The sequence below is a fragment of the Dermochelys coriacea genome, chromosome 4 (genome assembly GCF_009764565.3).
Source record: "Dermochelys coriacea isolate rDerCor1 chromosome 4, rDerCor1.pri.v4, whole genome shotgun sequence".
NCBI classification, from domain to species: Eukaryota; Metazoa; Chordata; order Testudines; family Dermochelyidae; genus Dermochelys; species Dermochelys coriacea.
This window is the reverse complement of record NC_050071.1, coordinates 132,553,836-132,580,257: the sequence shown is the minus strand read 5'-3', so window position 1 is coordinate 132,580,257 and position 26,422 is coordinate 132,553,836. Positions and strand designations below refer to the sequence as shown.

General features: G+C 45.2%; 1 protein-coding gene across 1 annotated transcript; it reads right to left on the bottom strand.

Moving 5' to 3' along the window:
- Positions 1-161: 161 nt before the first annotated feature.
- On the bottom strand, positions 162-20,395 carry LOC119855100 (octopamine receptor-like). Its single transcript, XM_038400546.2, has 4 exons — positions 20,121-20,395; positions 15,471-15,767; positions 4,834-5,010; positions 162-2,312 (listed from the first exon to the last, which is right to left on the bottom strand). Exons 2-4 carry the CDS (start codon positions 15,746-15,748, stop codon positions 1,634-1,636), a joined length of 1,134 nt encoding a protein of 377 aa, XP_038256474.2. The 5' UTR covers positions 15,749-15,767; positions 20,121-20,395; the 3' UTR covers positions 162-1,633.
- Positions 20,396-26,422: the final 6,027 nt, after the last annotated feature.

The window sequence follows — 26,422 nt, the reverse complement described above, 5'->3', positions numbered from 1 at the left end:
TCGGTCTCGTTGGGCTTGGGCTGCAGGACTGTAAAATTATGGTATAGACATTCGGGCTTGGGCTGGAGCCCAGGCTCTGGGACCTCACAAGCAGGGAGGGTCTCAGAGCCTAGGCTCCAGCCTGAGCATCTACCCCACAGTTAAACAGCCCCGTTGTCCAAGCCCCGGGAGCCTGAGTCAGCTGACAAAGCCAGCTGTGGGTGTTTAATTGCAGTGTAGTCGTACCATAAAAGATCCTTCTTTGTGGCTTCCAGGCAGTGGAAATGTTCTGAATGGCGGGTTGCCAGATTGCCTTGAAGAGGCTGCTGTGCAGAAAAATTCAATCAGATTCAGGGTATTCTGGAGCCAGACTATAGCAGAATCAAAACAGGAGGGATCACATGTGCCGCCTTCCTTGAAAGATTTTTCCCAGCTTCACTGTCAGACTGACTGGGCACAGGGAAAGTTTCTCTCAGCCACCCCTGAGCCCCAGTATGCTTCACCTCATCAGCAGGGAGGTTTTGTTATACAATGTCTGGTCACATTCAAAACTTGGATGAATCCCCCCCCACACTTCCTTCTACAGCTGTTAATGTTGTACTGTTAAGCAGCTGCTGAACTCCATGCCAGAGGTTTCTGTGGCATTGTAGTGGTAGGATAAGTGATTCTTGCATCTCTTACCTGCCAATCCAGTGTCCTGTGCAGTTTTTTTAGACCATTGTAAATCACTTATAACATCTTGGACAACAGGGGCTCTATAAGTTCTATAGAATGATAAAGGTCTCCATATTTGTTTCAGCCAACAGTCATATTTGGTTGGGCAGCCTTCCAAAGGTCTGGGACACACAATTTATGTACATGAACACCTCTCCTATCTGTCTGCACTTGCTGTTGATGAATCACTTATTTTCAATCTCTCAGACTTGGTTTGGAAAGTTTATAAGCTTTGCAACTATACACTTATTTCTGAAGCAAATTGGGGTGGGATCTACCATGGTGCAGAGAGCCAGCACAAGCCCTAGACACCGCTGAGGTCGTTGGTGGCTGGGTCTTGTGCTGGCTCTCTGCACATGAGTGAATTTCATTCATAGGCTAGAGCCTACCAACATCTCTGTGCATGATGAACTTTATTCACAAGTAGTCCGATTGAAAATGTGCAAGTAATGTTGAGCTTGTAACATGAGCCTTTGCAGGACCAGGGCTGTATTGAATTGCCCTGAGAGAGCACACATATACTCAGTTGTAGATAACACCCAGGCTAAAAGACGCTTAGTGAGCACAATTCATTTTTCATGGCTACTTTTTCAACGTAAAGACTGAATCATTCACATGAAACTTTTCTGCTATTTATATATAGCATAATTTTTTTTAGTCAATTGGTTATGACAACTCAGCTGCAAGATCAAGGTCCTTTGCTGTTCTTTCAGAAAGTGCTACTAATTTTGTTCACAGCACAAAGGAAGATGAAAGGACAATATGGCATCATCCTGTTGCTCACGTTTCACACAGATTACAGCCAAAATAAAAATGCCTTTGTAATCTTGCATCCAATCTCTTCCCAAAAAAATTCAATTAATAGACACCCCCCCCCAAAAAATACACACCAGTCCCTATACACTCTGCATCTGTCACATCCTGCAAGTAACCCAGAACTTTATTGTTTGTGCTTGCTCTTCAGTGCTCCAGTAGGCATTGGGGCTTTAATGCTGTATTCTGGGTCTTGAGCAGTCTTGGAAAAGGTCGCTATTGAAACCATATCTTCTCCAATACCCACCTGAGACCTGCGCCTGCACGTGAACAGCTTCTTCAGAGCCCGTTGGAAGTCCCGATTCAGAAAGGCGTAGAGCATGGGATTGATAGTAGAATTGCAATAACCTAACCAAGTTATGATCTTGAAGGCATCAACCAGGACTGCGCTGGTGGAATTGGTACCTTTGGCAGCTAGCCATATATTCAGAACAAAGTATGGTAACCAGCACAATATGAAGACTGAGATGATGATGCTAATTGTCCGAGTGGCTTTGTTTTCCAGCTGCAGGTTATTCTGCCTCTTGCTGTTGGGATGGTAGTGAATTTCAAGGGACTGAGACATGATGCGAGTGGCCTTGAGTCGCGATGCTCGGTAGATGAAGAAATACATGCTGCACATAATCATGAAGGGGACAAAAAATGCCAGGGCAGAAGCTACGATGGCAAAAGTCCAGTTGGTGACAAAGATACACTCTTTGCCAGCATCAAAATCTACACCAGGTATCTCATTCCAGCCTTGCATGACTGGTAGGAAGGAAATGAGGGAGGAGTATACCCAGACCATACAGGTCATTATGATGCACCTGCAAATAGAAGATCAGGAGGGTAAAAACTTGGGAGTACAAGTTATTCTGAGATCTTTCTTGAAAACAGCTGACACTAATGATACTCCACAGGTGTGTTGTGGAGATTAGTCAATGCTTCTGAAGAGGTAAGTACAGAATAGACTGAGATGCACTGTTTGGGTCCAAATTTGAACATTTCCAAAGTCTGGGTTATTTGGATTAGGCTTAGATTTAGGCCAGTCTGTGTGTCAGGGACCCGTAGAACTGGTTGGAAAAATAGCGGGAAACGTTTCAGGGAATATTTTCTTTTCTGTTAGAATATTGACACATTTGAAATTTTCCAACCAGTTGTAGGGTCAGGAGGTGATCATCATTTTACGCTTCTAAGACATGGTGCCCAAACTTTGCAACGCTTAGACACCCAGTTTAGCAGGACCCTCAGGGCAACTCCCTAATTTCCCATCTAGATTTATGATTTTTTAAAAATGGACACATGCAGCCATGCTATTAGAGTTCTTATCCTGCTAGAGAGTGATGCAACTAGATTGCTGGCTGCAGAGGGCAAGGCTAGGACATGCGGAAAGTCACACTTACCTAAAGTGTCCCAGCACTCAGCAGCCCTCTCCTGTAGGTTTCCTATGGAACACTGGTAGGAGCTTAAACCTGCCCTCACCACTGGAACTCCTGGGTTAGGATGGTGAGGATAAATCCATGACATGCCCTGCCCACACCTTGAATACTGCATCCAGTTCTCATCCATCCCATCTCAGAAAAGACATGTTAGAATTGCAAAAGGTACGGAGCAGGGCCATGAAAATGATTAGAGGAATGGAACAGCTTCCATATGAGGAGAGATTTAAAAAGATTGGACAGTTTAATTTGGAAAAGATGATTAAAAGGGGGATATGACAGAGGCCTACAAAATTGTGACTGAATTGGAGAAAGTGAATAAAGTAGTATTATTTACTCTCACATAACACCAGAACCAGGGGTCACCCAATGAAATTTATAGATAGTAGGTCTACAACATACATAAGGAAGTACTTCCTCACAAAATGCACAGTTAACCTGTGGAACTCATTGTCAGGGGATGTTGTGAAGACCAAAAGTATAACTGAGTTCAAAGAAGACTTAGATAATTTCATGCCTAATAGCCATTGATGGACCTATCCTCCAAGATGTCAGGGATGGGAACTTCATGCTCCAGGTGTCCCTAAACCTGTGATTGCCAGACACAGGGACTGCATGATGGGGGATGGATCACTCTAAATTGCCCTGTTCTGTTCATTCCCTCTGAAATGTCTGGCACTGGCCACTGTCAGAAGACCGGACATTGGGCTTACTGGGTCAGCCCAATGGTCCATTATGGCCCTTCTTATGTTGTTTTTTTTGGAGGGTTCCACTACCTACATTTTCCCGGGCATCACTACTTCCTGTAACATGTAGGTGGGCACACTGACTCCCTTGTGCCTTCAGGTATGTATCAAATCTGTAGCTCTGCCTAAAACTCATTACTAGCCAAATAATTTTGCAACATGTTCCTAATTCAAAAGGGGCATTCATAGAAGTGCATGCAGGCCAGGTCAGCCATGGGGTTCTTTAAATGGTGCAAAGGGCTGCTTATCAAATATAGATCAGATTTTGGGTGGTGGCTGCAAATGGCTCACCTGGAACTGTCATGGCCCATAGTAAGGGTGTGTTCCACATCGGAGTAAAAACTCTGAAGGATTTGGGGGACTCAAAAATTAGCACTATGGGGAGTTAAATATAAATAAACTAGTAGCCAAAAGCCTGTCCTGTCACACAGGTGTGGCATTTGGGCCAACTAATCCAGTTCATAAAGTACCACTGGGTGTACTTCATAAAATCAAAATGGCTGAGAACTTAAAAATTGGACAGCGATGGACAGTGACCCCCCAGTGTGACTGAACCTGGTGCTATTCTAAACAAAAAGAGCTCTCAGCCATGCTTGTAGCTGTTTCCATCACTTCACACTGTACAGACATTTTAGGCTTCAGAGTGACAATCCTGGGATCTTATTACATAGATACTATTTTAGAATATGAGACTTGATTACCTCTGTCTAGGTACGTGTATGATCTCCATTACTAGAGAATTTTACTGCCTCACACTCTCTATTTAGCATCACAACACACATCTGTGAGGCAGGGCAATGCTATGATCTCCATTTTATAGATGGGGGAACTGCAACACAGAGACTAAGTGACTTGCCCAAGGTCACGCAGGAAGTCTGTGGCAGAGCAGGAAATGAAGTCAGGCTTTTCCAAATCCCTTGCTAGCCCACTGGATAATTCTTCCTCTCAATTCTTGATTTTAAATTATTCTTTTTTAATGGGTGCAGTTCTTAGCTCCCATTTGAATTTGAGGTATAAAAGCAGAGATGGCAATCTGTCCAAATTAGCCCTCCGGGGATCTTTTATGATAGTTGTTAAACCCTGGAATTGGAACTGATGCTGGAACATCTGACAGATCCTAAAATCTCCCTCCATCTCCACAATCTTTTGAGAAGTATACTCGCCTTTGACGTGACATCCTCATTGAATAATGATAGGGGGTCACCACGGAGCAATATCTATCCAGACTGATAAAGCACAATGTGACAATGGACGCCGTGCAGAACATGACATCAAAAGAAATCCACACTTTACAGAACAGCTTCCCAAAAAGCCACATCCCTGTCACCTCATAAATTATGCTGTGGGATGGTGAGAGAGAGAGAGAGAGAGAGAGCACAGTATATTGTTACAATTGAAGAGTGATTATTTTTCTGCTATGTAGAAGCCTATTTACCCAAGACCCAAGTTTATGCCATACCCTGTTGGCAAGATTAGTGAAAATATAGTGACTGCTATTGAGATGCATTGAAATTTTGTTAGGAGGCAAATTGGAGTAATCCCCAAGTTTGATGCCCAAGACTTTAGCCTGATATGGGACATAGTTAAGGTCCCACTTATGCTACAAGCTGGAACACTGTTTTAATGGAATCCCTTGGCATGGATGCAGTTTTAGTGCAGATCATCTCTAATTTATTTTTATTTTCATGTATGGTTATGTTTGTCACAGGCTTTTTCCGTGCCACAAGAAGACACTTACGGAACCAAAACAAGAGAGCTAATCTTCACAACAGCTCATATTGGAGCACTGGAAGATCAACCTCATCTTTTGCATTGTAGAATTTTTCAGCATGCTGGATTTTGCCTATTTTGTATTTAAAAAAAATTATCACCATCCCAAAAGATAAAGTCTTAAGTTTTTTCTCAGCCACCATCAGTAATCAATTTGGTGGCAATTATTTGCCCTTTTTGCACTGTGCTGAAGAAGAGAGTTTATATTAGGTTCTAATTGACATTTTGATGTATTAGCTGGATGGTGCTGTTTTAGACTGTTTTTCTTTTTGTATTTGACAAAGACAAATGTCATATGTGATTTAATAAAATTGAACTGCATAGTCATCTCATGATATTTCAATTCCTGGGCTTGGAATAGCTTCCCTCCTCCAGTGTTCAACCAGCTTTGGTACTTCCCATCTGGTCTGCTACTTCAGATTCATACATTTTAGCTTCTGGATAATGGGATTCATATGAGAACTCCAGTTCTCATGTTGTTTAGCCTATAAATGCCTCACTGAGGCAAGTAAGCCAGTGAAAATCACTCACCTGCACCAAAATATTACCAACAAAGTCAGAGAAACCATAACAAATGAACGAGGAGTACTTGTGGCACCTTAGAAACTAACATTTATTTGAGCATAAGCTTCCGTGGGCTAAAACCCACTTTATCAGATGCATGCAGAGAAACATACAGTAGGAAGATATACACATACAGAGAGAGAGAGAGATAGAGAGAGAGAGAGAGAGAGAACATGAAAAAATGGGTGTTGCCATACACACTATAAAGGAGAGTGATCACCTTAACTGATCACTCTCATTATACTGTGTATGGCAACACCCATTTTTTCATGTTGTGTGTGTGTATTGTGACAAAGCTCTGTCCTTGCCTCCGTGGGTCCCGTGTTTCCTGGTGGATTTCGCTAGCCTCAGAGGCTCACTGTGACCCTCCACATAACCCTTCTTTCTCTAGAGACAAGGATCACAGTCTACTGAGCCATTTTCATCATAAGCCAGCGAGGGAGGTGAGAAGTTATCCTTCCTTGCACAGTCTCTGTTGTCTCCCAGTCTCAGTGATTAATCAGGGGGCAAAGGGCGGGGGGAGCCTGGGCCCACCCTCTACTCTGGGCTCCAGCCCAGGGACCCTAATAGTATTAGCTATGGTAGCTGACCTTTTAGAAACATGACATGGGCTACTTCCCCCACAGCAGCCCTCACTTCCTCAAGTCCGCTTCACCCTTACCTCAGGGCCTCCTTCCTTGTGCCTGATATGGTGTGTACTACTCAGCCTCTCCAACCACGCAACTTCTTCCCACAGCTCCTGACATGCACACCCACCTGACTAACTGGGAGGCTTTTAACTAGTTTCAGCCAGCCCCTGATTGGCTTCAGGTGTCCCAATCAACCTAGCCTTCTCCCTGCCTTCTGGAAAGTTCTTAATTGGCCCCAGGTGTCTTAATTGACCTGGAGCAGCTGCCATTTCAATTATCCTGGTACCAGGGATTTGTTTAGCCTGGAGCTAATATATCTATCTCCCACTACTTTTCTATAGCCATCTGGCCTTGACCCATCACAGTACATATATATATCTTCCTACTGTATTTTCCACTGCATGCATCCGATGAAGTGGGTTTTAGCCCACGAAAGCTTATGCTCAAATAAATTTGTTAGTCTCTACGGTGCCACAAGTATTCTTCGTTCTTTTTGCTGATACAGACTAACACGGCTCCCACTCTGAAACCCGTAACAAATGAGTAACCAGTCAGGAAGCTTGAGGCAGGAGTACAACGGGCTGCATAGTCTGCGTTGCTATAGCATTTACCTGGCTGCAATTTGTTTCTTCCTACTTTTACCAGCTTTATATAAGTCCTTGACTTCTCCTGCAATAACTTTCTATTGGACTTATGTTATGTGACACAGTGAACAATTCACTGCCTTTGTGAGAATTAATTCCCGTCTCCTTCCCTGCAACTATATAGCTTCGTAGTCTCTTACCACTGAAACCACAGCAGTTGCTCTAACCCTATTGGAGTTCTTTCAGCTCTGCTGGCTAGAAAGAGGAAAGGAATACAATCTATATAGAATGCTCTTTTTAAATGCTTGGGTTTGGTTTAATTAATTTAATTAGTATTAATTAAAACTACTTTTACAGGTTACAATTGTTCTGCCTCTTCAGAATGGTAATGGCACTCAATGTATTAGCATCTGTGCTACGGTACAAGCTAGAGGCCCCAGTCAGTACGAAAGCCTTGTTATAGGGGATGTTGTACAAACATTTATCTGAGGAGTTAGGAGGAGCTCTGTGTGTTGTCTTATATGGCCCCATTACAGTAGTATTTGAGCATCTCACAGGGTATAACATTTATCCTCACAACATCCCTGCGAGGTAGGGAAGGGCTGTTATCCCCTTTTTACAGATGATGGGATGGATTCACAAAGGTATTGGGGGCCTGAATCCATTGTTCTGGTGACATTCTCAAAATCACTAGTCAGCTGCCACTTAGCTCCTGATTCTCTGAGCTGCTGCCAATCAGTATTCGCAAAGCTGCTTGCGTGCTGGTGCCTCCCCACCACTAATGACCTGCTCAGAACCCTAGTGCAAGCCAGTTCCCTGGTGGCCCTGAAGCAGGATTTTTGAACTAGGCCTTCCCCTGCCTACCTTGCCCCAGGGGCCCAACTCCTGAGGGTGTGCTCTCAACCTCAGGTCTTTCCTGCTGGATATGTTCTACTTTGTATCGGAGTAGGGATTAGAACCTGCAGCTCCCACAGGCAAACAGAGTGCCCCAACCAGTCGGCTGTCCTTTCAGCAGACTGGATAATGTGCACATTCTCTAGACACCAATAATCTCCTCTAGCTTTTTACACAGGAAGAACCATTCTGATTTAAAATAGGTGCATTTAGGCTCATACAATGGGCTTAAAATTAAGTGACGTGGCAAGACGGAGTTTTTAAAAGAAATCAAGTGTGCTTCATGCCAAAGTACACCTATACATCACCCCTGAGATCTAGCCACGTCTGGGAAGGAGGACAGCAGACAAGCGCCATACAAACCACACAAGAGTTGGGGAGATGACATTTTGGCTAAAGACACCGTGACAAACCCCAAGCTTATGAGAAGTGCTATAAAGCCCCCTCTCTTGAGATGCTTAAACTGGACAAAGAGCTCAGGGTCTCAGGAACAATCCTGTACTGGCAGGGTGATGGATTAGCTGACCCAATTATTGTTTCTCTCTAATTTCACTTTTTTCTAAAGAATAAAGGGTGTTATGATGATATCCTCAGTGACATGAGCACAGCCTGTCTATTCACTACTGAGCACCAAATCTTAGGTGCCATTAATGAAGGAATAATATGAGATTGAGAGTATCCAGTCTCTATACTACACATATGTTGTTAACATTCCCTGAAATGTTCCGATTAACAAGAGGAGAAGCATCCAGACGGGTAGATGCTAGTGCTGGTTGAACATTTTTCAACATAACAATTTTCCCTCCTAAAAATGCAATTTTGTTGAAATTGAAATGTTTTACTGGAACATGTCAATTTTGACAACATTTCTGATCGGGAAAAAAGTCAAAACGAATCCTTTTGATAATGTTGAAACGTTTCGCTCCATTAAGATAAAATGCTTCATTTTTACTATCATTTGAATTCATTTTGTTTAACTTGTACATTTTATATATTTATCTATATTTATTATAATGTTTCCACATTATCAGAATGAAAGATTTTACCTTATTAAAACAGAACATTTTGATTATTTTAAATTGGAATATTTTGGAATTTTCATTCCCTGAGAAATTTGGTCTTTTCAATCTGATTTGAAACAAAAACAAATGTTGAAATCTCAGAATTTCCCACAGAATAGAAATTCCACTTTCTAGTCAGTCCTAGTAGGCACTAGTGGATGTGGAGAGAGGAATTAGGGGCTGATTGCCAACTTTGCTCACAGAGTAGTACCTTACTTCACAAGTAGCTTCATTGATTTCAGTAGGAGAATTTGTGAAACAAGGTACTAGATGGCAGAACCTGTCTTTTAAGCCCCAATACGGCAAAGACTTATGCACATACTTAACTCTAGGCACTGCGAGCAGCTCTAGTCAACCACTGAAGCTGATGCAACTACTCAGAGTGTGTACAATTAATCACCTGTGTAAGTCTTTGGAGCAACGGGGGTCTTAGTTAGCAGAGCACAGTGGGAAGGCCAAAGAGTTTGAGGCATAGTATAGATGCCAATCTGAGAACACACTGCCAGCTGACCTGATACCTTCTTAGTGGAGATATTTAGTACTATTTTGTAATGCTTGGAAAATATAGATCCTGAAAAAATCAGAGAAATTTCAACATAAGAACCATACTTTTTTTTACCTTCTTGCTGCATTACTAATCTGAAATCAAGTGAAGCATTGTATGAGGGTCCCTTTGTCTCTATAACTAAACTATAACTTTTCTTTCACTAAAACTGGCAAAGGAAGGACTGAATGTTCCTTCCATTGAATCACATAGGCTTGTTCTTTTTGGCATGTGTTAATGAACAAAACAGTGCAGCACATCTGATCTGCTGCAATTCAGCGTAAAAGCTGAAACAGCCGTGCTGGGAAGTTGTGAACCTAAATCCACTCCTATTGTACTTGTGGCATATGCTAGCCAGCTAGCTAGTCTATGGCTGTCTTGGTTCTGCCCTAAAGATGTCATGCAGCTTAATAGGGGGTCTCTATAACCTTTAAGTCCCCATATGTGATGTCCATAGTACCTGAGCTAAGTGCATACTGAGAACTTCCCCAATCTGGGAGTCTGTGACACAGAGACTCTTTGGCAAAGGTTCCCCTGTTCTTTGCAAGCTACTCTCACCTCAGACCTGACAAAGTCACTACACAAAACACATGTCTTACAGGATATTTATCCATAAAGAGTAGCATGTGAGGATCTACAAGAAAGCTCACAACCTGTCAAGCTTCACAATCATTGTGAGATGAATGTACAGGTAATATTTGAGGAATAATGTATTTATATTGAACATATGCTCTATGAACTTGGTGTAGAAATTAACTGCCAGGAGGTAACATGCTGTGGTGACGGCCCATGTGGGCAAGGGGGAGTCATCACCCCACCCTGCTTGGCTGGTGATACAAGACCAGGCTCAATTGTTTAGCCTTGCACAATACTAAGACTTTCAATGGGAACCCATCAGGGTCAGTGGCAAACAACTGAAACCCTCCAGACTGCACCACATTTAGAATGATAAACTGGAGCATTTTATTTTACCATGCTTGGAGTGCTCGTTGCCTTTAATCAAAATGTCCATCAAGCTCCATCTATGACTCAACTCACCGTGGTATTTGAGCACCGTAAAGCATCAGCTAACAATACAGGGGTAATATTGCTCAATGCTAAAACAACAGATTTGAACCCTCCGGTCATGTATCAGCTCCTCCACTCAGAAGCACATTTTTCGGCCTGATGTTTGTTTTCATCTTCTCCTTTTCCAGGTAGAAGTGTTGCGCTGACTCCTTCTCCCTCTAGTGGCTGGCTTGCATAGTACAAGAGCCCTTCTACTGCGGAGAGCTAATGGAGAGTCTCTATTAGCTGAAATGTTTCAGAGTAGCAGCCGTGTTAGTCTGTATTCGCAAAAAGAAAAGGAGTACTTGTGGCACGTTAGAGACTAACAAATTTATTAGAGCATAAGCTTTCGTGAGCTACAGCTCACTTCATCGAATGCATCCGATGAAGTGAGCTGTAGCTCACGAAAGCTTATGCTCTAATAAATTTGTTAGTCTCTAAGGTGCCACAAGTACTCCTTTTCTATTAGCTGAAATGGGATTTTGGAGGCAAAAGCTGCTGGATTCTGTGCTAACTGACAACAGTGATGCCTATTATCTGCAGCACTTTGATGTGCTATGTCAGAGTACTTGCAGCTCCCCGAGGCTCGCAGTAATTCTGTGGTCCCATGACATAAAGATCTTACTGCTGGACCCCTGCGGTGCTTAAAATGGCACCCTTGCTTAGCAGGCTACATGTGGGTCCCCTCATAGTTTTTCTGATAAATATGGTGTCTCTCTCCTTAATGGGTTATTTTCTCTCTAACTGTATAATTAAGTCATTGGTTGTCATGGAAATACTTCCCCTCTTGAAATGCCATCTACCAACAACCCCCACCTCCCGTTTTTTCTTTGTTGTTTTCTCAGCCTACAAGCTCTGCTCCTCTTCCCTACAAGACATAAGCATAGACAGATTACTCTTTGCTGAGCACCAGTTTCCTCAGCCTTTTTTGTTACCTCCATTTCCTTGGAGGTAAGAATCACCCCATCCCCTCAGCTCTGCTGCTGACCCACAAGGAAATGTGGCATCAAATTCTCCACTCCTCCTTTACTGGGAAGAAAGCCTCTCCCACTGCTGCTGAGGGATGCTCCCTCCCAGTTCGGGGAGGTGAGCATTTTGCTTGGGAAATGCTCCCCCAGTCCGCAGTGCTGGCTCTAGCACTTCCTCTCACCCTAACCAGGAAGGCTGTGTCAGTAGGTGGATGGCAGAGGGGACATGTGGGTAGTTGGGTAAGTGGGAAGCTCTTGCAGGGAGAGCTCTTAGTTCTCTGAAGGTCCAGGAGGGGATCTCCGTGGCCACAGGAAGAACGTGGGAACTCCAGAGAACCACAGTGTGTTTAAGGGTCATGCCTAGAATGAGAGGAAGAAAATCCGCTGGAGAGGAAGGGCTAGATTAAGAGGAAGAACATGTCAGTTGGGTGGGAGCAAGGAGCCTCAGGTATCTGTGGGGGGAGGTGGGGCTTGTTAACCCGCCACCATGGGAGACCCAGGTTCCACTTCCAGCCCTGGTGACTTGTCCCTACGGCAAACTGGCAGGAAGACTTGCTGGAGAAAGGCCCTCAGCACAAGCAGAAGATAGGGGGAGGCAGTGCCCTCCACTTCCAGTGCGGAGTCTTGAGAGAGGGAGACTAAACTGGCAGAGGTAGCAGATTCTCCACTCTAGGCTTCAACAGGGACATGGAGGTACCAACAAGCCTGAGGAAATGGGGGTTGGCAGACAGACTGCTGGAAGCACACCCCTGTTGGTTACGGTTATTAGTTATCCTTTATTTGTGACACTGCTTTCCCTGCTCCAGCCAGCTGGCGTTAACATGGCTCCTTTTGTCATGGTCACCTTGAGGAAAGCACCAGCTCAGCTCTGCCCATAGGGGTTCCTCAGTTAACTTGTGTTCCCACTGCTAGGAGGAGCTTGCAACAGCAGAGCACTCATCACAGCCAGTCCCTGCTGTGGAGGGAGCCATCAGGTGTGTAGGCCCAGCTTGGCAGCCTCCTCGCACTGCAGCAAGTATGTAACTGCCAGCTACGGCCTGACACCACCCAACCTGCCTCTCAGGCCGGGCAGCAAATCATGATCCCACTTTCCCCTCACCTCCTGTTCTTGTTCCATTTTGGCTTGATCCTGAGTCATGTACTAGCCATGTGCACCTGGCCAGCCTCCACCTACGAGGAACTGCCTGCTGACAAATCTGGGGGGCCCTTTTCAGTACAGAGCCTGTATACCAAACATGGGCTCTGACACGCTCCCCCTACCCCCGCCACAGCACATAATGAGGTCCCCAATGTAAATGATGCAGAGTCTCTAACCTTACTCCCAGTGAAGTCACTGCCAACATTCCCAATGACTTCCCATGGGCCTGAAGGAAGGGAGTGGGTTATTTCATCATGCACCCAAAGCTGGAGCTGTTGGAATTCATACACCCAACAAAGAAAATGTAAGTTTGTGTAGCAACAGGTGAGAGTGGGAGGAGATAGAAGGGTGGCGTCAACGATGAGGCTGGAATAACAGCTGACCGGAGGATGACCGTTGCATTTTGTGGCAATATTCAAGGGTTTGAAATTTGATTATGTTCTGCTTTGGAAGGAAACCCAAACTGTTGAACATTTGCATGAAAACAGAAGCCTGTGGATCCTGTTATTTGCCTGGGATGCGGGAACCACGGGTTCATGTCTCTCTTCTGCCTGATTGAGAGCACAGGTTTTCAGCCTAGAGCACGCTACAACAGTTAGAGCAGGAAGTTGACCATTGGTCTCCCATCTCCCATTTCAGGTATGCTAACTTCCCAGGTATAAAGAAAAGGAGTACTTGTGGCACCTTAGAGACTAACAAATTTATTAGAGCATAAGCTTTCATGAGCTACAGCTCACTTCATCGGATGCATTTGGTGGAAAAAAAAAATTTCTTTTTTTTTTTTTGCTTTTTTTTCCCACCAAATGCATCCGATGAAGTGAGCTGTAGCTCATGAAAGCTTATGCTCAAATAAATTTGTTAGTCTCTAAGGTGCCACAAGTACTCCTTTTCTTTTTGCGAATACAAACTAACACGGCTGCTACTCTGAAACCTTCCCAGGTATAGAATCACACTCACTCTTCACCCGTGCCCAAAAATCTTCCTGATGAAAGTTTTGTACCAACTGATGCATCTCTGTTAAACATCTCAGCTATGATTAAACAGTATATAGAAAATATTTCAAGCAGCTCTAGTTGGGAACTGAACTGAGATTTTCCTGAGTTTGAAACTATGACAGTCTATTAAAGTGGTTGGAAAGGATAACTTTAACTCTCTTCTAACACCATTTTTGTTTTCCTCTGAGACTATTTAATAGGTTTCCGCTCAAACTGTTAACTCTCTCCTTGCTGGGAAATCCATTCCCCACGTTATTTTAACATTTTTGTCTTAATTCTTACACATCAGGGTTTAAATTTAAATAAAAGGGCCAAATTCATTTGTAGACTTTGGATGCTTTGCATTGCTGATGTCTGAAAGCAGATGCAACTCTGTTTAACCAGCTGGTTAAACTGGGTTTATGGCCATTTTGCATCACCAGACGAGAGCAATGCAGTCAGAGCATAGTGGTGAATCTGGCCTAAAGGGTCTAAAGCGATTGGTCTAATCCCTCCTTAGTCTTTTTAGCCTCATGTCAATCATTAGAGCCGTGAATTTGTTTTCACCAGTGAAAGTGCAGTCAGAGTACAATAATAAAGGAAAACCATCCTGGTCATTTTTTCCTTCTCAATGCAGACAGCTTTAAACAAAACAAATTTTTTAGGCTTCAATTTATAAAACACAAGCAGATCCAGACAGCTGAAAATGATAGCAATTGTTCTGTCCTGTTTATGTAGGTAAAACATTTATTTTGCAAGAACACCACTCCCCTCCTCCACTCGTGTTTGGACTGGGCTAGAAGAAATATTAAAGAGGGTATTACTAGGATAAAAATAGGATGAATAATCTAATCTTTAAAAATATGTCAGGTTAATAATACAAGTGTTATGTGCTACACAGGTAGGACATTTTTCTGAATATATGAGCTCAGATTTTTTCTCATTCTGGTTTTATTCTGGTTTAACTCCATTGACTTCAGTGGAGTTGCCCCTGGTTTCCATAAGTGTAAATGAGAGAACAATCTGATCCAAGATATTATCTTAATGGAAACATAATTATTAAATTGAAGACTGGAACTAACCGAGGGCCTGATCTTGTATTCCTTGAGCCCACAAAACTCCCATTGCCTCCAGTGGTTTTCGTAGGCTCACAAGGAATGCCAGACTAGTCTCTGAGGGAGGGAGAGCACATCTACACTACAAGCTAGCTGAGAGCAAACCTGTCTGGACCCTGTGGGTATATATTCAGGCAGCTGGCTCAAGTTGCTGCTAGTGCTACCCACAGCTACACTGTTGGTTTTAGTGCACTACCTCAAGCAGAGTTAGCATAGGTCTATCTACTCAGGCTGGGAAGCAGGCTTCTAGCTGCAGTGTAGACATACCCTGAGTATATGCATCATTATTCCCCTTTTACAGGTAGAGAAACTGAGATACAGGGAGGTGAAGTGATTGACCTATGGTGAGTTTGTAGCAGTGCTGGGACTTGAGCCCAGGCGTCCTGTTTCCTATGCACCATCTACTAGACTATTAGACTTGCCTTCTACATAGTAGCCACTGAGCTAAGCGCTACTGAATGCCATCAAACAAGTGTCTTACTAGCAGGTCTTACCTTACAAGCGGTTCTTACCTAAATGGCATGACCAGACAAGCAACGAGGAGATCTGCCATGGCTAAGGACATAATAAACATGTAAGTTGCGGTACGCAGCCTCTTCTCCACCACAGGGCAGATAAAAACCACTGTATTCCCAAACAGAGTGATCAAGTCTATGAAGGTTAGTATCAGTCCAACAGCCACCTCCCGGGGACCCATTCCTGCCCCTGTCCAGTTGCCATCTCCTCTTACCCAGGACAGGGCAGTGGAGGAGATGTTGGAGAGCGACGATGTATTTTTGTCCATCAGCATCTTCCCCCTGTGTTCAGACCTGAAGCAGAGAAGAAAAAAACACAGGCTTTGAAGCAAATTAATTCCAGGTCTATGGAAAAAAAGATGAAAACTATAATTATGTCTCATTCACTTAAAAAGTCCTACACACCCTCCTGAGCAATCTGCCCTCGCTGTGTCATTGTTACTGATTCACTGGGGGGAGCTTGTAATCCCAATGATACTATTATATATGTGCCACACTGGCTGAAAGGCATCATGAAAATTAAAAGCCTTCCTGTGAATGAAAAGAACAAAATTAGGTGAAGCTTGATACAGGGAAAAAGCACTGAGCACTGGAAAAAGAAGCAATGGGAATCTAGAATTAAAGCAGCCTTGCTAAATCCCACTCACCTGGGGTGAGTAATCTGATTTGATGGGCAAGTAAAATATTTTCTCATTATCATCTTGGTCATTGTCAAGGTGGATGAGAAGATTTTTTTGCTTAGGCTGGATACATACGTAACGCATTGTTCAGTATGTTCTATGTGCCCCCTCTGTGCCCGATCCTCTGATGATATGGGTCTGTTACAGCTCCTAGTCATGGAATTTGGTCCTTGAGGTCAAGCTAGAGAGGCTTATGCTCTTATCTCTAGAGGTTCCCTAGTTTGACTCCCAGTAGTGATCAGAATGGTGGTGTAATATATATTCATGGCTAGAGAGTTGGAAAATGGAATTTCCATTTGGGGGAAATTTCTGACATTTTGGCATTTATTTTTATTCTGAATCAGAATGAAAAACTGAAATTTTGAAATTTACCACAGAATGGAAATTCCCACAAATTTTGATTTTGGAGACATCAAATTTTTTCAGTTTGATAATGTTGAATTGCTCCATTTCCATGTTGAAGTGTTAGTGCACACAAATTTGAAGAGTAGAAACGTACTGCTGATCCATAGCTGACACTGAAGTCACAAGCTAATAGCATACATATGTTACAGCAGCTAGAATTCAGTTCCATAAACCCAACTAGCCAAACCCAACCTCCCAAGCTATTGGAGAATCTCTAGGTGTGACAGACTACACCCCTGGGTTCACCCCCTCCACACTATTGTAATAATTTTTGTACAAGGCGTGTCTTGTAAGTATCATTTGAAAACTCATAATTTGCTGGTCAATATTGTCCTGATAAAATAAATGAGGCAACATTCCATGTGACATAATAAGATTTCACTGCATGAAGTTATTAATACATGTTCCAAACCCCACAGCCCTGATCAAACTGAGGTTGGCAAACAGGTCTCTTCTAAATAAAGGAATGTGTGCTCTGCTTAATTTGCATATAACCAGTAAAGAGAGTCATCAAGCAGGAAGGGAAAAAAAGAAAGCTCAATCAGGTGAGGAAAAAGCCATCAGGGAACATCCTTCCACATAGACACTTTATGTCCTAGTGCCCAGCTGGAAATGTTTTTCAAGAGGGGGGCTGAAACTATAAAAAAGAGCGACAAATACCCAAAGTCCCCCCTCCTTCCCATCACATTCACTGCACCTGAAGTGACCAAGGAAGCATTCGTTGGACTCTGGTGTACAGGTCCTGACTTACAGGGTTTGCTCAGTAAGATGCTGAAATCATGTGATGAGAAACTTTGCTTGAATCTGATAGTTTGTTAAGTTAGGTAATAGTAAACATCTTATCTTTATTTTTCTTATAACCATTTCTGACTTTTATGCCTCATTATTTGTACTCAAAATCTCTTTTTGTAGTTAACAAACCTGTTTTACTGTTTTTTTCTAATCTGGTCTATTTATACTGAAGTGCCCGAATAACTATTTGAGATAATAAGATGGCATATTATTCCGTTTAAGGAATAAATTGATTTACAATATTTTGTATTGTCTAAGAGAGGGCTGAGCAGTACAAGACAGACATTTCTGGAGGGAAGTTCAGTGCTGAGGGTGTTTTGGGATCACCCTGAAGTATAACCGAGGCTGGTGAGAGCCAGACTGTGACTAGGTGTGGCTGGCAGGCTGCAGTTACACACAGACACTCAGGGTGTGACTTGCACACTGGAGGTTGTTTGTGAGTGGCACAGCTGGGAGCTACTGTAGCAAGGCATAGTAAGGCACCCAAGTTGCAGGGCAGGGGTGACACAGCTGCTCATTAGTCTGGATTATACCCTGGCATGTCACACTAGACACATGCTAAAATGTGATACATTAAATCAAAATGAAGCCCTCCTAACACCAGCCAAGGTAGTAACCCATCTGCAAAATATCAAGGTTAGCCTCAGAAATGCTTCCTCACCCACCTGCCAGAACAACTCTCCAGCCACAAAGCAAAGTCAATTCCTTCCTGACGCCCGCCCCAGGATACCTCCCATCAAACACTCCAAAGTCTAGGTCTTTTGATGCTCTGGCAAACCCACACAGGAAAGCAACTTCCAGATCCTGGAGCCATATTTTCTAAAGTGATTATTGACTGTAGGTGTCCAGTTTGAGACACTTCAAAGGGGCTTGATTTTTAAAAGGGCAAATGAAGGGCACTTTGTGAAAATGAGCCTCTTTTAAGATGTCTCAAATTTTGCACCCACAATCACTAATTACTCTTGAAAACCTAGGCTCCTACACTAAGAATGCCCTGTCCCAAGCACTCTCTCTATCAATCTAGGAGGCTGTTAGCTTGACTGCCTCATGCGATTACTGCTGTCACAGTATCACATGCCAGGCAAGCAAGACAGTCCCTTGGATAGCCAAGACTCCATCCATTTATGGCTTTTTTCATTTCAAGCCAATGCTTTAAAGCTCACCTGCAAATCAAGTGACAGTCAGTGCAAGTCACAAGGAACTTGTGCCAGTGTATGTACTGATAGCTACTGGAAGAGTCTCTCTGAGGAATTAAGAACCTTCAAATAACCGTAGCGTTGAGATTTAAGTCAATTTTTCAGTTCTTATGGCAACTATAAGAGTGGATGTTCTTTCCAGTTTCATGCTCTTCAGTTCTTAATAGTCTAGGAGGAGCTGAAGGTTAACTGAACTCGTACGTCAAAATCCAAGACCTCATGGGAAAATTACTTTTCCATAGATAGCACAGCCTTCAGCTTCTAGTCTAGCAGGGGGTCATGTGTGACTCTTCACACACACAGCCAAACATTCCCTGTTCACACAGGCATTCAAACATCCTTCATACAATACCCCGGGCAGGTTAAGCTCTGAAATTTAGCAACTGGAACGTGAAGGTGTAAATTAGCATATGCATAGTCCTGCTTTTGGCTCTTGATTTAGAATCCACTTTATTGACACAGATGTATTTCAGCACGTGAAACTTCCTGGGAGCTGGTTTCCCACAACGCCCCCCCTTACATTCTCCCCATTATCAGTGCCTTCCTTGCTATCAGTACTTAGCACAACTCCCAGCTCTTGTTCGCTTGCTTGCTTCCCACATAATCCATATTTTTTCTTTTGTGGGGAAAAAAACTGACAATCTTCTATCAGCAGCACACTTTTCATGTCCATGAAGCATGGGGCATTTTATACTTAATATGTTCAGACAGAACCAGCTCCCAGGACATCTCATTCACTGAAATATGTCTGTGCCAATAAAATGGGTTACAAATCCAGAGCCTAAGGTAGAAATATGCATATTCTAATGTACACCTTCAAATGCAAGAGGCTAAATTTCAGACATTTATTGTTAACTATACTGCTGTGTCCATGTTATATTTTTGCTTGGATGACTGTAGTTGCACAGTGTGCACATATGTTTTATCTGGGTGAACACATCTGTGTAGTTAAAATAAATGCATAAGAAACAGGCACTTCTATATGCATTTTCAATATGTGTGCTTGGGTACATATGTACTACACACACACACACACACACACACACACACATCTATGTGTATATCACATTCTGTATTCTCTCCATACTGAACTTTGTACTAACTGTAAATTGGCTGCTAATTAATACCTCTGCTACATAAAACACAGTGGAACTAACCATGTGTAGCTGGCTTTTGGTAACTAGGGTACCTTTTAGACTGGAGAAAAAAATCTACTTTGCCCTTTTCTAACATCCTTTCTCCCCCACCCCCATTTCACCTTCCAAGTTTTCAAAAATAACAGTAGTAATCCAGCTTCTAGATGCTATATAATTAAAACCACAAATAACCAGGCAGTATTGACACTGCTAGATGATAAATTCCTTGTTCCTCCTCATGTCACGCCAAATAAAGTGTTTAGGTTAATGTAAAATGTGTTATCCCAGTTGATGCAATTGGATTTGGGGGGAAAAAATGGTTCAGTGAATGAATGGATGGATAGACATATATCAGAACACGAGACACAGAGGAAATGCAATGCCAGTGACTGGTGAAACACAGCGGGCAATGAAGGGAGTCAGTGCATGTGCACTCACCTTTCCTTCCCTAAGTCTCCTGGCTTGAAGTTATTTCAGTGTGGTTTCCAAGAGAGTGTGCCCGGTGGAACAGCAGCATCTCCTTCTCCATCAGTGAGTGTGCGTCCAGGGGGTGCCTCCCTTCTGCAGCACAGGGGCACACACAGTCCTGGACAGCTCTTAGGCTCCGATTCAGCAGACCCTACTTTTAAAAATGCACCTGCTCTGCCTACACATCCCGGGCTGGCTGCAGAAACGGAGAGGATGCGAGACTCGCCCACCCACCTGCTCCAAGTAGCAGCATTAACATCTAAGGCCACCCGGGGGCGCCTCTTCTCCAAAGCACCAAACGCTTCGGTCTCCGGCCGCCGGCTGGGCTGGGGCTTCTTGCCCTTCGCTGCTCAGTGTGCTCCCGTGGGGGAGGCCACTGCAACTGGCTTCTGTGCTTGCAATAAACAGGGATTGCTTCGTGGCCGGGAAGCCAGGGAATTCTCTCCCCAGCCCCATCCAGTCTGTAGTACCCTGGTCCCCGTCAGTGTCCCCAGCAATAGCTCTCAGCCCCTTGCAGTTACTCACTGGCCAGCCCCAGGGAATTCCCCCCCCCGCCCCCATTCCCCGGCCCCTGTCAGTCACAGAGCAGCCCCAGGGAATCCCCCTGCCCCCATCCATTCTCTGCCCCCAGGCCAGGCACTGAGCAGCCCCAGGGAATCCCCCTGCCCCCATCCATTCCCTGCCCCCAGGCCAGGCACTGAGCAGCCCCAGGGAATCCCCCTGCCCCCATCCATTCCCTGCCCCCAGGCCAGACACTGAGCAGCCCCAGGGAATCCCCCTGCCCCCATCCATTCCCTGCCCCCAGGCCAGGCACTGAGCAGCCCCAGGGAATCCCCCTGCCCCCATCCATTCCCTGCCCCCAGGCCAGACACTGAGCAGCCCCAGGGAATCCCCCTACCCCCATCCATTCCCTGCCCCCAGGCCAGACACTGAGCAGCCCCAGGGAATCCCCCTGCCCTCATCCATTCCCTGCCCCCAGGCCAGACACTGAGCAGCCCCAGGGAATCCCCCTGCCCCCATCCATTCCTTGGCCCCTGTCAGTCACTGACCAGCCCCAGGGAATCCCACTTCCCCCATCCATTCCCTGGCCCCTGTCAGTCACTGAGCACCCCCAGGGAATCCCCCTGCCCCCATCCATTCCCTGCCCCCAGGCCAGACACTGAGCAGCCCCAGGGAATCCCCCTGCCCCCATCCATTCCCTGGCCCCCTCAGTCACTGAGAAGCCCCAGGGAATCCCCCTGCCCCCATCCATTCCCTGGCCCCTGTCAGTCACTGAGCAGCCCCAGGGAATCCCCCTACACCCATCCATTCCCTGCCCCCAGGCCAGACACTGAGCAGCCCCAGGGAATCCCCCTGCCCCCATCCATTCCCTGCTCCCAGGCCAGACACTGAGCAGCCCCAGGGAATCCCCCTGCCCCCATCCATTCCCTGCCCCCAGGCCAGACACTGAGCAGCCCCAGGGAATCCCCCTGCCCCCATCCATTCCCTGCCCCCAGGCCAGACACTGAGCAGCCCCAGGGAATCCCCCTGCCCCTATCCATTCCCTGCCCCCAGGCCAGACACTGAGCAGCCCCAGGGAAACCCCCTGCCCTCATCCATTCCCTGCCCCCAGGCCAGACACTGAGCAGCCCCAGGGAATCCCCCTGCCCCCATCCATTCCCTGGCCCCTGTCAGTCACTGAGCAGCCCCAGGGAATCCCCCTGCCCCCATCCATTCCTTGGCCCCTGTCAGTCACTGACCAGCCCCAGGGAATCCCACTTCCCCCATCCATTCCCTGGCCCCTGTCAGTCACTGAGCACCCCCAGGGAATCCCCCTGCCCCCATCCATTCCCTGCCCCCAGGCCAGACACTGAGCAGCCCCAGGGAATCCCCCTGCCCCCATCCATTCCCTGCCCCCAGGCCAGACACTGAGCAGCCCCAGGGAATCCTCCTGCCCCCATCCATTCCCTGGCCCCTGTCAGTCACTGAGCAGCCCCAGGGAATCCCCCTGCCCCCATCCATTCCCTGGCCCCTGTCAGTAACTGATCAGCCCCAGGGAATCCCCCTGCCCCCATCCATTCCCTGGCCCCTGTCAGTCACTGGCCAGCCCCAGGGAATCCTCCTTCCCCCATCCATTCCCTGGCCCCTGTCAGTCACTGGCCAGCCCCAGGGAATCATAGAATCATAGGACTGGAAGGCACTTCGAGAGGTCATCTACTCCAGTCCCCTGCTCTCATGGCAGGACTAAGTATTATCTAAACCCTCCCTGACAGGTGTTTATCTAACCTGCTCTTAAAGATCTTCAGTGATGGAGATTCCACAATCTCCACTGTTGGAGTGGCCCCAGGGACAGCCAGACCAGCCACTGATCTGGTGACGCCCGGCAGCAGTACTGAGCCAGCCAGAGCAGCCACAGTCTGTGGCTCCATGCAGCAGTTCCCGGCCGACTGGCTGGAGTAACCACGGTCCGCTGGCCCTGGCAGTGGTCCCTGGGTGGCCAGCCAGAGCAGCCACAGTCCACAGCCCCAAGCAACTGGTGCCATTGGCCCTGGGTTCCCCCACCCCAGCAGCAGCCCCCTTCATCCCCCCGTTTCCCCAGCACCTATCTCCCAAGATTTAATCACAGGTATTTTTTGTATAAGTAACAGACAGGTCACAGTTCATGAATTTTTGTTTATTGTCCATAACCTGTCTATGACTTTTACTAAAAATACCCATGACTGAATCATAGCCTTACTCATGAGAAACAGGACCTTCCAGGAGGTGTGTGAGGAGCTTGCACTAACCCTTGAGCACCAGAACACTCGATTCAAGGGAGCCAGACCTTTTGAGAAGTGGGTTGGTATTGCCCTGTGGCATTAGCTATCTCGGACAGCTATAGGTCCATGTCCAACCAATCTGGGGGTGGAATGTCCACTGTAGTAGTCATGGTTTGAGAGGCAAATAACATTGCGGTTAACCTATGGGTGGGTGGTGTAAGTAACATTTCCAGAAAAATAGCTAGTTTTGAGAGACATGGGTTTCCAAACTGCTCAGGGCCATTGATGGAACTCATGTCCCAGTAGTTTGCCCCACCATAAGGGGCAAGTGAATATGTGAACAGAAAAGGGTACTACAGTAGAACCTCAGAGTTACGAACACCAGAGTTATGAACTGACCGGTCAACCAAACACCGCATTTGGAACTGGAAGTATGCAATCAGACAACAGCAGAGACAAAAAAAATAAAAATAAAAAATACAGTACAGAACTGTGTTAAATATAAATGGCTAAAAAAGTACAGGGAAAGTTTAAAAAAAGATTTGACAAAGTAAGGAAACTGTTTCTGTGCTTATTTAATTTAAATTAAGATGGTTAAAAGTAGCATTTTTCTTCTGCACAGTAAAGTTGCAAAGCTGTATTAGGTCAATGTTCAGTTGTAAACATCTGAAAGAACAACCATAACATTTCATTCAGAGTGATGAATATTTCAGTGTTATGAACAACCTCCATTCCTGAGGTGTTCATAACTCTGAGGTTCTACTGTATTCCATTGTTCCGAAAGGTCTTGTGGACCACAGAGGCAGATTTATGAACACTGAATTGGGGTGCACTGGTAAGGTTCATGACACAAGTGTGCTGAGGAGATCAGGATTGTAAATTAAAATGGAAATGGGGACTTTATTCCCCAAAAACAAAATTGTCCTGTATAGTGTATCTGCACCAACTGTTATTTTGGGGGACCTTGCATACCTGTTCATGACTTGGCTTATGAAACCATACCCTGTTGTCTATGACTGTCACAGGGTGGCACAAGTTTCCTTCTCCTTGTCGCTGTGCCCTGTGCTTGGGCTGGCCAAACAAAGGGTCTCAGAAGCCTCTTGCAGGTGCTTCACCTGTGTTCTTTTATTTACAGTGGCTGTACAGTCCAAATTCCCCCAATGCCTGTCCCTGCTCCGACCCCTCACTGAGTCCTCTGGTCTTTGAGGCTTGTGTCAGCCTGCAGAGACAGAGCCTCAACCCTCCTATCTTCCTGCCTCACTCGCCCCCTTCCTGAGATCTTCCCTGGGTTTATATGCCTTCCCAGCCATCAACCCAGCTGGTTCCACTAGGCTCAGCAGATCACCCTGAGCCTGCCCTCATTAGAGCCTGCAGCTGGGCTCCCTGCTAAGGGTCCGGGCCCATACACCCGGCCACCCTACGTGGAAACAGCGGGGAGCCGGCTCTTTAGCAGGGCACTCAAAGGTTTTACACCTCTGCCATGCGATAATGACCCTGTTGAAAAGGAATTTCATGTTCAAACTAAGTAGCCGCAGAATGGTCATGGAATGAGCCTTTGGTAAGCTGAAAGCTCATTGGAGATGCTTACAGATATGTTTCGATGCTAATGTGAAAAGATCAGTTATAATAATAGTGCCATGCTGCATGCTCCACAACATTTGTGAGCACAGAGCAGAGTGTTTCTGTCCCGAGTGAGCTCAGGACAGATCTGGTTTGAGAACTGTTTACCAGGCAGCCAGATCCAAAATATATGCATACAGGTCTTGGGTCTCAGTAGGCAAAGGAAATTAGGGACACCATATGTGCACGCATCATGGCACAGCAGGAAGAGAGAAGATGATAGCAGCCTTTTGCTTATGCCATGGGATGCCCTACCATCCTTTTCTTGTGCCTGCTGTACGTCTAAATGAGAGGAAATATTTAGGGACCTACGTAGCATTATGATTGTTTTGTTCCATTTTGAGTTGCTGTTAATGATGTTTGCTAACCATCCCCACGTGTCAGAGTGCACACATTAAATAAGGCAATTATTGCTGGGCAACCACTTTGTGTTATTGGGTTGGTGTTGGTTAGCTGCTGTTGATGCTAGCAGCTGTATTGTTTATACGCTCACTGCTCGCTCGCTCTCTTGTTTTGTCTAGATGGTCAATAAACACATTAACAAAGAAAGACATTGATTCCACCTTTTACTGTCCATATGCTGGGCCCAAACAACAAGGAAGGTCATACTCATGAGAGGGGAAACAGACAAATTGTAAACTTTAATACTAAGAGATAGCAGATTGTTCTTTATTGTCAGAGGAAAACACCTTTGAATTACAGTAAATAGGGGCAATGTATAAAGCAGTAACAAAACTGCAAAAGTAAAATTATTAGAAAACATATTCATTGCAATATCGTGCAAAACAGAACAATGTATTTTGTAAAAATGACTTGAGCACAATGAACACCACCCACCATTTATTGCCTTTGGTCCCCTTCCCCTTCTCTTCTTCCTCAGAAGGGGTGAAAACTGGGTGAAAAAGTCTCTTGGGGAAATGCAGGTACATCTCCTCCAAGGAGTTTTGGGGACTGGTACAAGCTGCTGTTCCTGGATTCCAGACACAGCATTGTCCTCCTTTCCAGTCAGAGGGGTTTCTGTAGGAGGACGTACTTGTTCCATAGTGGCAGCCAGTGGTAGAGGAGCATGAGAAGGCACTTGATAGCTTGGAACTGGGGCTTTGGCAACAGATGGATGCTGTACTCTGTTAGCCACCAGCCTTACTAATCACTCCATTAAGAGAATGCGCCCGTTACTTATTATGCCTTTCCTCCTCCAAAAATCAGCCAGCCAGTCTTCTCCTGGACAAGGAAATGGTCCTGTCTTGCCCAGAAGAAATCCAAGTGCTTCTGGCTCCTCTTCTCTGGTCTCAGCAGGCAGGTCTTCTATAGTCCTGCTCCAATTCCTGCCCATGCCCACCTCTCTGGGGTTCTGCTTCAGCCCTCCTGTTGGAATGGGCTTGCTGTTGGGAGCTGTAGGTCCTGCTAATTCAAAGAGAAAAATTATTATATTTTAGTCCTTGGGAAATAGCTGAGAAATCCTCCCGCATAACATGATTTTGCTGGAGAAGGCCATAATGTTGATTCTGTTGAGCATTCCAGGTATATAATTTGTTTCCACAGTCTTTGTTCTCAACCACCTTTTACATTCCCACAAGGAAGCAGCAGACACAAATAATGGTGAGAGAAAATTATTACTGTTTTTAACTATTAAAAATCTTACTACTGTATCAAGGGATTTTATGAATTTTCAATGTTAGTAACTTCTGAAGGGTTTGTAGTGAAGTAGGGAAATTAGTTCTAAGGGCCACGTTGCCACTTTCTATTTTGTTCCTTTAAAGCCTGGCCAACATCTAGAGAACATTGCAGTTTTCAAAGTACCAAAATGGAAAAGGCAGGTGGCTTTCCAGTACTGTGCTGGGATCCAGAGAGATGTTTCTGCTAATGATCACCCCTCTACATATTTCCAAATGGGGGTTTGGTAAGCTATGATGG

Bases quoted from the DNA above. Each gene is read 5' to 3' on its own strand.
- LOC119855100 (XM_038400546.2), bottom strand. From the start codon at position 15,748: ATGCTGATGGACAAAAATACATCGTCGCTCTCCAACATCTCCTCCACT. The intron at 5,011-15,470 runs GTAAGAACCGCT...ACCATCCCACAG, and splicing joins TGTCTGGTCATGCCATTTAG to CATAATTTATGAGGTGACAG. The intron at 2,313-4,833 runs GCGAGTATACTT...TTCTATTTGCAG, and splicing joins ATGAGGATGTCACGTCAAAG to GTGCATCATAATGACCTGTA.